The sequence below is a fragment of the Heloderma suspectum genome, chromosome 2 (assembly GCF_057233095.1).
Source record: "Heloderma suspectum isolate Gila_16-S chromosome 2, 16-S_ref, whole genome shotgun sequence".
In the NCBI taxonomy this organism is placed as follows: Eukaryota; Metazoa; Chordata; class Lepidosauria; order Squamata; family Helodermatidae; genus Heloderma; species Heloderma suspectum.
Window position 1 is genome coordinate 259,567,480 of NC_139459.1, and position 11,822 is coordinate 259,579,301.

Sequence of the window (11,822 nt, forward strand, 5' to 3'; positions counted from 1 at the left end):
ACAACTGTATACCCACTTTTGGGCCACCTGGTATATACAAGCAACAGTTCGTTCGTGAATTCTCAACAGGCCACCCAATGTGGAGCTGGTCCAATACATGCTTACTCTGAAGTAAATCCTATTGTGGCCGATAGGGATTACTCCCACGCGAGTGCGCATCGGATCCTAGGCTCAGTTTTCCCAAGTTGTGGCGCTATTTCCACTTCCCCAAATATGTTTTGGGATTAGGTTTGAAAATGACGACAAATGCCACTGCCTTTATGATGTCCTGTCCTGTCATCCCAGACGGATGGCACGCCCTCCTGCATTCGCCTAGGGCAGACGAGACCAGCACCTACCTACGCTGCGGAGGCGACTATAGCCACCACTCCTGACCGTATGAGGTCATCGCCTACTCCCGGCTCTTCTCTTGCGGCAGCTCCCTCCCCCGCCACACGCCTTTTCCCCGCGAGGTCATTCTCTCCATCTCTGCTAAGGGCATCAGCTCCTAAGCAGCAGTCTCAAGGCGTCGCTCTCGTGGTAAAAGCAGTTCCAACCCTCATCCAAGATGGCGCCGCTCGTTCCACGGTCTGGGGGCGGTACCTAAAATGGCGGCGGCAGCGCCTGCGCGTTAGTGGATGATTGGCAGAGCGGGCCTGGCTGTTTCCATTGTGTGTGTGTGTGTCTGCGGACAGAAAGCTTTTGAGGTGCTGCTGCTGTCTGGGGAGGGATGGAGCCAGACCCCCTGGAAGGAGACGGGAGCATCGGCCATGAGGGGGCTGCCAGCTCTTCAGCAGCGACCGCCGGACTCACGGCCTCTCAGCGTCGGGCCGAGATTCGTCGGAGGAAGCTGCTGATGAACTCGGAGGAGCGGATCAATCGGATCATGGGTTTCCATCGGCCAAAGGCGGGTGAGGACGAGGCGCGGCTTGGGCTCGCCTCTGGCTGTGCTAAGAGAGCAGGACCTTCGGTTTGAAAGCGGACCGAGGCATAGGGGGGCGGGGCGGGGCGGGGCGGGGCAGCGCATGGAGGCCCCCTCGTTCTCTCCCTAGTCCTCCTCTCATTCCCAGCCGAAAACTTGGGCCGGGTCAACAGTCTGCGCGGAGAATAGTCTGTATTAACAAATTACTGTGGCCTCTTAAAAGTAGCTACGAAATGATAAAGCGCTTTTGGGGCGCTTTTTCCCTTCCAAGGGTATTTTGTATAATGGTGGTGGGCGATACTTGATTGAGGGCGCAGTCTTGTGCATGTTTAGACAGAGAAAAGGCCTACAACTCCCAGCATTCCCTAGCCAGCAAGGCTGGCTGGCGAATGCTGGGAGTTGTAGGCCTTTTCTGTGTCTAAACATGCGAAGGATTGCGCCGTAAATCTGATACGGGCTGTGGGTTCAAATGTCGCTCCCTTTGCACTAGGCATCTCCTGTCTTTCTTTTTGTCTCCTCTTTAGATGATGACAGCCATTCAGAATCTAAGCTTCAGCTGGAGCAAGATAAACCAGGCCCCCTTCCAGCTCCTGTTTCCAAGCGGGTTGTGCTTGGTGATACTGTCTGCAGTTTGGCAGGGACAGCTGATCATGCAAGTAGTATGACAGAGCACAAGGGAGAGAAAAAGGACTTGTTTAGCAAAAATTCTGAGGTTGGTAGTGATGGCACCAGTGAACTTCGGCAGCGCAGTAGAGGGGATCTGATGGAAGTTCCTCAGCGAGCACCTCGCCATGGGTTAGACCAGTATTTATCGAGATTTGATGAAGCGATGAAGCTAAGAAACCAGCTGATGAGTGAGAAGCCAAGCCAGGAAAATGGAAATGCTGTGGAGGAATTTGATTCCTTCCGTATTTTTAGATTAGTTGGGTGTGCACTTCTTGCCATTGGAGTTAGAGCTTTTGTGTGCAAATACTTGGTGAGTAAAAAAAAAAAAATGTTATTACATTTTTTTTGTTTTTTGTTTTTGTTTTTGTTTTGCTTAGTTGCCTTATTGGCAGCTCTGTAGAGTAGGACACTGGAATTCCTGTTTCACAGATGGGGTACTTACACCAAGAAATGATGACTTTCCCAAAACCATCAAGTGAGTACATCTCCACTTGAGAACTAGGTTCAGGTCCAGATCTATAACTCTGTCCACTATAACTCTGCTTCACGTAGTAATTTTTAAGGATAACACAGAAGTCTGTGGTTTAAGATATTCCTGTGATGAGCAAGTAATGGCTAGAATCATAGAATAGTAGGGTTGGAAGAGGCCTATAAGATCATCGAGGCCTGCTCAATGCAGGAATCTAAGTCAAAGCATCCCTGGCAGATAGCTGTCCAGCTTCATCTTGAATGCCTCCAGTGTGGGAGAGCCCATCACCTCCCTAGGTAGTTGGCTCCATTGCCATATTGCTCTGACAGTCAAGAAGTTTTTCCTGATGTTCAGCCAGAATCTGGCTACTTCAAGGCCCATAGAGATGGCCAAGTAGCAAGAGTGTCAGAGCCACAAGAAGCCTTGGCATAGAAACAGTGTCATGAAATTATTATACCTTGGTGCACTTCTCTTGGCATCAGTTAAGTTATGGGAAGGGACAGAAATCCCAGGGCTGAAAATAGTGTTGTGTGTTTTTCTGGCTGTGTGCACTGCTTTCCCACTCCATACAAATGGTACTAAAGCACAGCTGACTATCATCCCTTCAAATGAGTCCTGACCTGTTTGAATCATACACTTACATAGTGCATTTCAAATGTTCAAAGTTTTTTGCGATTGTCTCAGTCATTCTTGCAACCACCGTTTAAGATGGGCCAATATCATTAGCCCCATATTGCCGATGAAGACTGAAGGCAACCTCCAGCTGCAGTGGCTTCAGCTGGAGGTTGCTTAGTGTATTTATAGCTGGGGGGAGCCACATTTCCAAACTCACATTCTTGTACGATGTATTGGGTGGGTAGACAGAATGTTTTGTGAGGAGGTAAGGTGTTTAAAAACAAAAGTTGTCTGTAAGGCTTTGTATATAGAATCATAGAACAGTAGGGTTGGAAGGGGCCTATAAGACCAAATCAGTGTATAAGAAGGATTGTTTAAAAATGTTGAGTACTTGTTCTTTGCAAATGTCTTCCCGTTGTGTATATGCCTATCTAGTGCTATTGCCAGTTCTTTCTGAAGCAGATAGTTACTTTAGAAGCTGGCTTACTTGATCTTTACAGTCAGTGATAACATTTGATAGCAGTACAAACTTGGCTTCTTGATCTGTGAACTTTAACAGTTGTGAACCTCCCAGACAACTTTGGCTATTGGGCAGTATAGAAATGTAGTAAATAATAAACTACAAAATATGCTTAGCGTTCCATCTTGTCTTAATCCAGTGGTGAGTTGATCACATAAAGTGACCTCTCCCAAGTCATTGGGCTAAAGCTGTAGCATCATCACAAACTTTAAGGAATCTAATTTCAAGACTGAGGTCAAATTAGCAAGGTTCTAGAAGGCAAAAATGGAGAGGGTTAAACCCCATTGTCTCCCATCAAAAAATAATCTAAAACTATCCAACCCATTTTGAGACACGCACAGGCTTTTTTTCTTTTCTTTTAAGGAAACTGGATAATTACACAACCATTTCCCAACAATATAACATGCAATTTGTTATTTCTCATTATACAAAAATATCTTGGAACATTATAATATGTTGACTTTATATGATGTGAAATAATGACTTTTGACTTAATGTTTCATGTAAAAGGCACTTTTAAGATAGATGCTACCATAATTCCATAAGGGATATATCTTACACACACGTATACCCTACAAGCTCTAAAGCAGTAGATTATATGTATGTTAGTGACCTCTGGATCATCCTTAAATATAAGCACATTCTACTTGGACAGTGATATTTTGAAACTTGGATCTACTTCTGTATATATTTTTTCAGTGCGTTGCCTGATGCATGTCACAAGAAATAGGTGTATATCAGAAAGTGTATATCAGTGTACTTCCTCATTACTGCTTTCTGATTCATACAACTTTTTTTGTTTTTCCCCCCACAGTCTATATTTGCTCCATTTCTTACCTTACAGCTTGCATACATGGGGTTGTCCAAGTATTTTCCAAAGGTAAGGTCTTTTATTAGGACTAATGTATTTTCAACATACCTAATTTTTTAAAAATGCAGCAAAAACTATTCTAGAATATTGTTGGATTATATACACTGTAAGAGACGATGGCATTATGACATTTTGTGTGCTATTCTATACACATTTACCTGGCAGAAAGTTCCATTGGGGCTTATTTCTGAGTAGATACGTATAGGGTGTTTCTATATGTTAGCCACCTAACCTGTTAGCTAACCTGTTAGTCCTGCCCTTAGTTACCTTTCATGAGCCTCTTTATTTCATTGCAGTGGTCCAAAACAGTGTCTCACCCAGCCAAACACAATTTACCCCCAGGTCTAGTGAGCATACAGCCATTATAGAAATGAATCAATTATTCTCTAGGGATGAGCAGACGACAGATCTCCAGATGTTTTGGACTTCAACTCCCAGCATTCCTGTTCAATAGCCATGCTGGCAGGGGCTTCTGGGAGTTGAAGTCCAAAACATCTGGAAATCTACCTTCTGCCTACCCCGATATAGAATAAACAGTTTATCATCTCTTGTGGAGGGAAATGTGTATGCTGTTGTTTACTATCCTGAATGCATCTATATCAGCCTTTCCTAACCTGCCCTCCAGCCATGCTGACTGGGGGATGCTGGGAGTTGTAGTCAAAGTTTGAGGAAGATTGATCTATATGGTATTCATAAGGAGGGGGGTGAGATAATAGATCAGGTTCTTACTCATCCACTTCTTATAACTTTAAGGGCGCAATCCTATGTGATCCTATCCATACTGGCTGTGGAATGCTGGGAGTGGAAGGACTTCTTTCTGTCTAAACATGCTGTCTTTCTACATGCCCTAAATGCAGAAGACTGAAGAACTGGAAAACCTGTAACAGTCTGCTCATCAGTAATAAATATGAGTCTCTCCACTACTAATTCATAAGAAAAAGGCTGTGCAGCAGACAGTTCTGTTATGAAAACTGATCTAAGACTGAAAGAAAATTAGCATTTCGGGAGAAATAATGCATTAACATTAGGGAGATAAAATGGTTGGGCTATTCTGACTTAAGATGTGTATTAAGGTGAGAGACTTATAAAACAGATAACGTATTACAGGAGTTCTCTCAGAGGCATTGGAGAGCTTAGGTCACATGTCTTCATTTGTAGATGTTTATGGCACTGATATATTATATATAGGATGTAGCTTGATCCAGTTTGTGTTTATTTGGGAGCATGTCCCTCTAATAAGTTGCATTGCAGCTGCTCTGGATATGAAAACCAAAATGCTTACACTAATGTAGCCTTTCCCTGCCATCCATGCAGTCCATAGTAGGAACTGTGTAGGCAGGTTAGTCTCTTACCTGTTTTACTATTCTGGTTTTGTTTTTGGTTTTTTTGCTTTGTGCAACTTACTTTTGAATAACTTCAGTGAGAAATGTTGGCTTTGTTGTTTTACATTTTTGCACAGAGTTTGGGGCTACACACATTTTATGTAACATGGGGGATGTGTGTATCTTGTAAAGGCACTCTGAAATTAAAACTCTGATAATGCATTTAAAAATGCAAACTATGAAAGCTAAAGTAATCCTTTTATTTCTTATACAGAGTGAAAAGAAGACAAAGACTACAGTATTGACTGCTGCTCTTTTACTTTCTGGGATCCCCGCGGAAGTGATTAGTCGTTCCATGGACACTTACAGCAAAATGGGGGATGTCTTTACAGACCTTTGTGTCTATTTCTTTACCTTCATCTTCTGCCATGAACTGCTTGTGTTTTTTGGCTCAGAAGTGCCATGATAGCTGTGGAACTCAGTGTGATAACTGCAGCAGGACTGTGTCAGTCTTGATTTCATATACACCTCTGGATATATAAACAGGGTTAAACTGTTATCCAATTCTTGTTTCAGTGCAGCTTAAACACATTTCTGAAGGGAAAGGCATGGTCCCAGCTTTGAAGTTGAAGTAGTACAGTAAGTGGTGATCTCAAATGTGGAAGATAGAATACAGATATCATTCCAAGGACAGAGCTGTTCTGTTAGAATATGACACCCCCACCCTGTTCCATACATCACCTTAAACTCTAATCTTTCCCTGTGGCTGTTCAGTGGGAGAACACAGCATGGATGAGATCTTGTGCTTGGCAGAATTGCATTATACTTTATGGCTTGGATCCAGAATTCCTGTGAGCAGAACTTGGCATCTATGGGATGCTACTGCTGGATGAAAGGAGGGAAGGAACTTTTGCCACTTCCTCCTCCTCCTCCTTGTGCTTTCTGAAAATCTGTTCCAGAGAACTGGGGGACCCTCTCAAGCAGTGTGGTAGGCGGCGTGAGGAGCTGCAGTGGGAGGGGGAAATGGACGAAAATTACTTCCTCTCCTTCCTCCTTCAGTGAGAACCTGCTGTGGGTTTTGGTCCCTTCCGTAAATGCAAGGAGATCTTCTATTTGTGGACAGGATGTCCTGGATCCAACCAGAGGAACTTCTTAGGAACTGCTGCTCCAATGTTTTTTATTACCTTAAATCTCTCAATTAATACATTTTAGCAATTGGAATATTCTGACAAAAATACAGTCAACCCCAAGACTTCTGTTTCTCCAACAGAATTAGGCCATATGTAGTTAATCATCTTACTCTTTGCTTAATGGTGGGCATACTCTGTTTATAATAGTGAGAAAGGCTTGATATGAAATGTGAATGGCAGAGCAAAAATACTGAGTTGTGAAATCCAACCCCCATGAGTATGCATGAACTTTTTCATCTGAGTTGGAATCCTAATTACTTGTGTTTACATGATCTAACGTAATATGCTGCAGTAAGAGTGGACATTGGAGATCTGCTCTCTTGGGTAATTAGACTCTTGTACCTAAAAGTGTCACCAGTGTTATTCATCCCTCTGGCTTTTCAAGTGCTTTTTTGTTTTGATCTTTGTAGTATAAACAAAGGCAGACATCTGCATCATATTTCTTATATTTTCTTTCCCAAGAACATGTACATGTAAAGTTCAGCCTCTTTTGCCTGGACATTTGAGGGGTCATTACATTTATCAGTAATAGGGGAACACTGTGGCTTGGTAGGCTACAAACTAGTCTTCACCCCCAAATTTAATCTGCTGCTTAGTGTGCATAGTGGTTTAGAAAATGGATGACACAGAACATGTTCAGCTCACATGGAAATGATGACTTTAAAAGCTGTAGTATAAATGAGTTTTTATAACCCATCTGAAATGAAGTTACTTGAAGTATATTCCATTGAAATCGGTAGGACAATTGCAAGTTAATGTTTATGGTCATTACTGAAAGCTGCTGTCTACTGGTCAGTACCATAATCAAGTCTTTGCTTGGCTTTAATTGATGGTCCTTTGCTTATTTATTTTTGTTAAGGAAGATGTCTCCCACACATTTACCTTTCTTTCCAAGTTCCTTCAATAAATCACAATTGCTGTACATCATAAAAGATGACAGATTTTATCACTTGATCTTTATTTGAATAACGTTGTGTGACTAGTGTAAGGGCTGGTTCAAATGTAACATGGAACGGTGACTAAGAGAGAATGTGCACCTGCAGCCCTCCTTTTCTCATGTGAGGATTCCTTCCTGTCTGCATCTGCTCTGGTTTGGTGCAGTGTGTGGCTGTTGCCATCACTATTTGAGGGTGTTCCTAAATGCCAATCCAAGACCTGTGGCCCATTCATAATCCTTACATGTGCTTCTGTGTTGCACTAGCACCAGCCTTACGGCACAATCCTATGGCTGCTGGTCAGCAGTTAGATGGCCGTAGGATAGGTCGGTTTCCAGGAACTGACCTTGGAGCCTGTGCTCCAAGGTCAGTTCCTGGAGAACCGACACCCACCCCCTCCCGCGCTGCCTCTTAGGCAGTGCGGAGCGGTGGAAATGGGGTGTTCCCAGGGGCACGGAGGTCAGAAATGCCGGTACAACACATCCTATGTGTCGTCCGGCTGCCACTTCCCGCACCCCAAGGTCCCACAGCTAGACAGCCAAAATCTGCTGTCTAGCCGCAAAAGCAGGGTGGGGGGAGCAAGGAGGAGATTCATCCCTCACCATTCCTCCCACCCTGCACTGGATAGGCGGTCGCCCCTGGGCTTGGAGGCGACTGTCAATCCACATAGGATTGCTCCCTCCAGGATTCAGTGAGAAATTAGACTACTGTGGAAGAGTTCCCATTATCCTGAATGATGAGTGGATTTTACCTTAGCTCTTAAGACAGATTGGGAACTAACATCTAAGTGGCCTGTCCAAACAATTTGGAAACGTGGCTGCTATCATGTGGTTATAATCTCTGAAAATGCCTGCTGCATCTGAATTTTACCTAGTTTTTGTTACAGCTCTGTGATTACACAGGCTAAAGTAGTTTCTTTTTTAGAGGCGGTTGTGGGTTTTGTTGGAAAGCAAAATTGGTTGTTCCTTAATAGCAACTAAGACTTTGCTTCCTTACTAGTTTTTAAAAACTTTTCTGCTTTATAATTTTAATAATATATTAATTGAACTGAATTTTGCTGTTTTAATTACATCTGTTACATGAAGAAAAGTGTCTTAGAGTGAGATCCCTAAAAGGGGCATGGATGCACAGGAGAGAAGAGGGTGCAGAGCTGAAATGTTGGTGGGTGTTTTTGCCACAGCATTTTCCCCTGCTAAAAGGCAAGTCTCTGTTCAGTTTAAAAAGCCACTTTATTGATGTAGCAAGAACAGCAAGCATAAGCTCTGTTTGCATTTGGATTCTTTCTGTGCATATGTTTCCTTCCTCTTGGTGGCCTCAATGTATTCTATTGTGTTCAGTCAGTTTTTCACTCCACTAAAATCTCAATATATAATCATACATGTTCTGTTATCTAAAGTAATCTTTATCAGGTCTGACTATACCTCTGACATATTGAAAGGACGTATTTGAAACTAATGGATGAACATGAAAAGATTCAGCATTTGCTTTGTAAGTGAGGGATGAAATTCAGCTAGTATTTAGAATACTAGAATACTGAGGTGAATGGCTATTGCAGATTCATCACAAATCTCCAAAATGTCCTGAGCAGTTCATTATTCCAACCTAATAATTTCAGCTTCTTCAGTTAAAGCTGTTCTTATTAGCCATCAAAATCATGACCTTTCAGCTGGTAGTTCTGAATTCCTGTAACCAAATTTGCTGCACTGGAGTTTTAAATAGTGACAAAACAGTATGTATCTAAACTCCAACTGGATTTTTTTATTCTAAAGGCGCACTTGCAGAACATAGAACTTTCATATATAGCCCTCTTGTCTGCTGTGAAAAGTGATGTATAGGGTGGAATAAAAGGTGAATAGTCAGAAGATGTCCTGTATATGTTTCCTTTTGCAAAAACTGGAGCTCCTCTGTTCAATAAATCTCATGTGGTCATGTATGCCCTTCAATGTAATTATTTCTACACTGGTCCTATTAAATTTATTAAAGTTATGTTTGTTGCGATTCTTTTATGCTTTGGCACTACTCTTTCATTTAAAAGAAAAGACTGCACAGGTTGTCAAATGTTTTACTAAGAAAACAGAAGGAGGTGAGCATCCAAAGTAAACCACAAAGAGAAACAGGTTCTCAGGACGCAAAACAAATTTTTATTGTAGGAAGCCCAGTAGATTGACACAGGAGATTCTGCAGACTTTTTTTGTCTACCCCCTGAAGAAAGCCTAAAAATAAGAAAAAGGCCAAAACGCTTTGGGCTTCCTACAATAAATGTGTTTTTTTGGCATCCTGAGAACCTGTTTTCTTTGTGATTCTAATGTTTTACTAACCTCTCCAATTCTCATAGTGTTTCAGCACTTAGAAAAGCCTGCAAGTCTAGGAATTTGTGACACCTGAGATTGGTTACAACAGAATTGAGGAAATAAACCCAACCTTTGGGTTTGGGGTAGGACTGCTAGGGCTCACAGGGTCAAAGCGCTGGGACTTTTTGATTAGCAGGGATGATGACATCTACAATCCTCAGAATTCCCTCTGAGCTTAGCTGCAATTCTCACAGTGGCTGGGGCAGTTGGGGGATTGATGTTCTGAGCAACAATATATTGTGAGCTATCACTCTTGTAATTCAAAGTATTTTGGACTGGATTGGTCTTGAATGGCCAATTAAGACCCCAAAGACCTGCTCCTGGTGGAGATGAAAACTGCTAGCGGTGGTTTGTTGATACGGATCAACACATCTGCCTGCATTTTTGGACTCTCCCTGAGGACATGGCTATGAGGACTGTCAAGGTGAGCACCTGCACTTCAAAATGCACTGCATAGGTTATATAAGAGCCCTGACCAAAGGTCTGTCTAGTACAGCATTCTGTTTCCTGCAGTGGTCAACCAGATCTACAAGCAAGGCAAGAGTGCAATAGCCAACTTCTGTTGTTGCTTGCCAGTAATTGCTCTTCAGTGGCAATCTGCCTTTGAACCTGGAGGTTCCATATAGGTTCCATCACGGCTAATAGCTGCTCATAGGTCTATCTGCCATGAATTTCTCTAATCCCCTTTCAAAGCAATCTAAGCTAGTGGCAAGCATCACATCTTGTTGCAGCAATTCCATATATTAATGGTGTGTTGTACGAAGAAGTACCTTTGTCCTGAATCTCCTGCCAATCAGTTCTGATCTATACTCAGCCATAAACTTTCCTTGGCTGTTCGTGGCAAATGGTGTGTGCGTGTCCTCTCTCTTGACTGATCATTTGCCACAGGGCCGCTGTGAAGAAGATACGAGCTAAGGATATGTGGTAATCTCTTTTGAGGCTGTAGGACAGGTGGGTAACTGCAGGAGGTCCCATGGGCTACAGTCTGTGGGGTGCTGTGCAGTCCGTGGGGGTGTCCTCACAAAAAAGTTTTTAAAAACGCTGGGTTGTGGCTATGGAGTGCTAAAATGGTCAAATGTATGTATGTATTTATTTACTTACTTACAGCATTTTTACCCTGCTCTTCAGCTAAAAAAGGCCCCCAGAGTGGTTTACAAAGATTAACAAGAAGACACTCTCTTGTCTCAGGTTTACAATCGTAAAAGATACGACAGAAAAGGGATTGGGAGGGAGGAAGCAAAAAGCAAAACTCAGGCACCAGTTCTTAGTTCCAGGGTTAGTATAGGTGTTCTTCTTGGCAAGGAAGAGCAAAATGAGCTCCCTGAAGTTGTTCCTTCTCTGGCTGATGTACGGGGCTAGCTTGGTCTCCCCCTTGCCATGATATTCATCCTGCAAGGCAGGGAGTGAAGCCTCCCAGTGGCCCTTGGTTCTCTGGCTGAGGCACTAGGCCAGAGGCTGCAGGCCCTGGGAACTGTCAGTTGAAGCGGTGTGTTTTTCCCCCACCGCCACCAAATTTGGCAGTGAGGCAAGGGCTGCATTGGGGGGCAGCACCTGCACCACAGTATTGCCTGCCCCTGCTGTAGGATGACGTATGGAAGAAGCACAGTGAGACACTGGAGATCTAATTATATTGTTGATTATAGATGTGTGGTGGAAATGGAGGATGCAAAAATAATAATGGGATCTCATACTTGCAGTATTTATTAAATTTATTAATCACCCATCTGGCTGGTCACCCAGTACTGTTAAGATGTATGTTAATTCTTGGATATCTCAGCAGCACTTGTTTCCTACCAAATTGCAACGTATTTTAAACAACTGCTACCCATAGTTTGCTTTCAAATTATTGGAGAGACCAGTATCCCCAAAATCACATGTGCACACAAAAGGCCCTCTGCCAATTTCTTTCCCCTCATGTCTCATTGCACATGGCTTCAGAGAGCCTGCTGGCGCTCAGGGGATGCTAGGATTTAGGCCTAAAA

General features: G+C 43.0%; 1 protein-coding gene across 3 annotated transcripts; it reads left to right on the plus strand.

Moving 5' to 3' along the window:
• Window positions 1-626: 626 nt before the first annotated feature.
• Window positions 627-9,489, plus strand: CAMLG (calcium modulating ligand). Of its 3 annotated transcripts, XR_014788395.1 has the most exons (5): window positions 627-890; window positions 1,426-1,877; window positions 3,986-4,051; window positions 5,639-7,815; window positions 7,856-9,486. XR_014788395.1 is itself a non-coding variant. In XM_084838924.1 (4 exons), the coding sequence occupies exons 1-4, from the start codon at window positions 710-712 to the stop codon at window positions 5,828-5,830; spliced, it is 891 nt and encodes a 296-aa protein (XP_084695050.1). In that variant the 5' UTR covers window positions 627-709; the 3' UTR covers window positions 5,831-9,489. The 3 variants fall into 3 exon arrangements, 1 of the variants encoding a protein (XP_084695050.1); XR_014788396.1 differs by lacking the exon at window positions 7,856-9,486 and having other exon boundaries at window positions 1,426-2,042; window positions 5,639-7,482; XM_084838924.1 differs by having other exon boundaries at window positions 5,639-9,489.
• Window positions 9,490-11,822: the final 2,333 nt, after the last annotated feature.

Excerpts from the sequence above, each read along its gene's own strand:
- CAMLG (XM_084838924.1), top strand. The coding sequence starts at position 710 with ATGGAGCCAGACCCCCTGGAAGGAGACGGGAGCATCGGCCATGAGGGG. Across the intron at positions 891-1,425 it reads TTTCCATCGGCCAAAGGCGG|ATGATGACAGCCATTCAGAA; the intron begins GTGAGGACGAGG and ends TCTCCTCTTTAG. Across the intron at positions 1,878-3,985 it reads CTTTTGTGTGCAAATACTTG|TCTATATTTGCTCCATTTCT; the intron begins GTGAGTAAAAAA and ends TTCCCCCCACAG.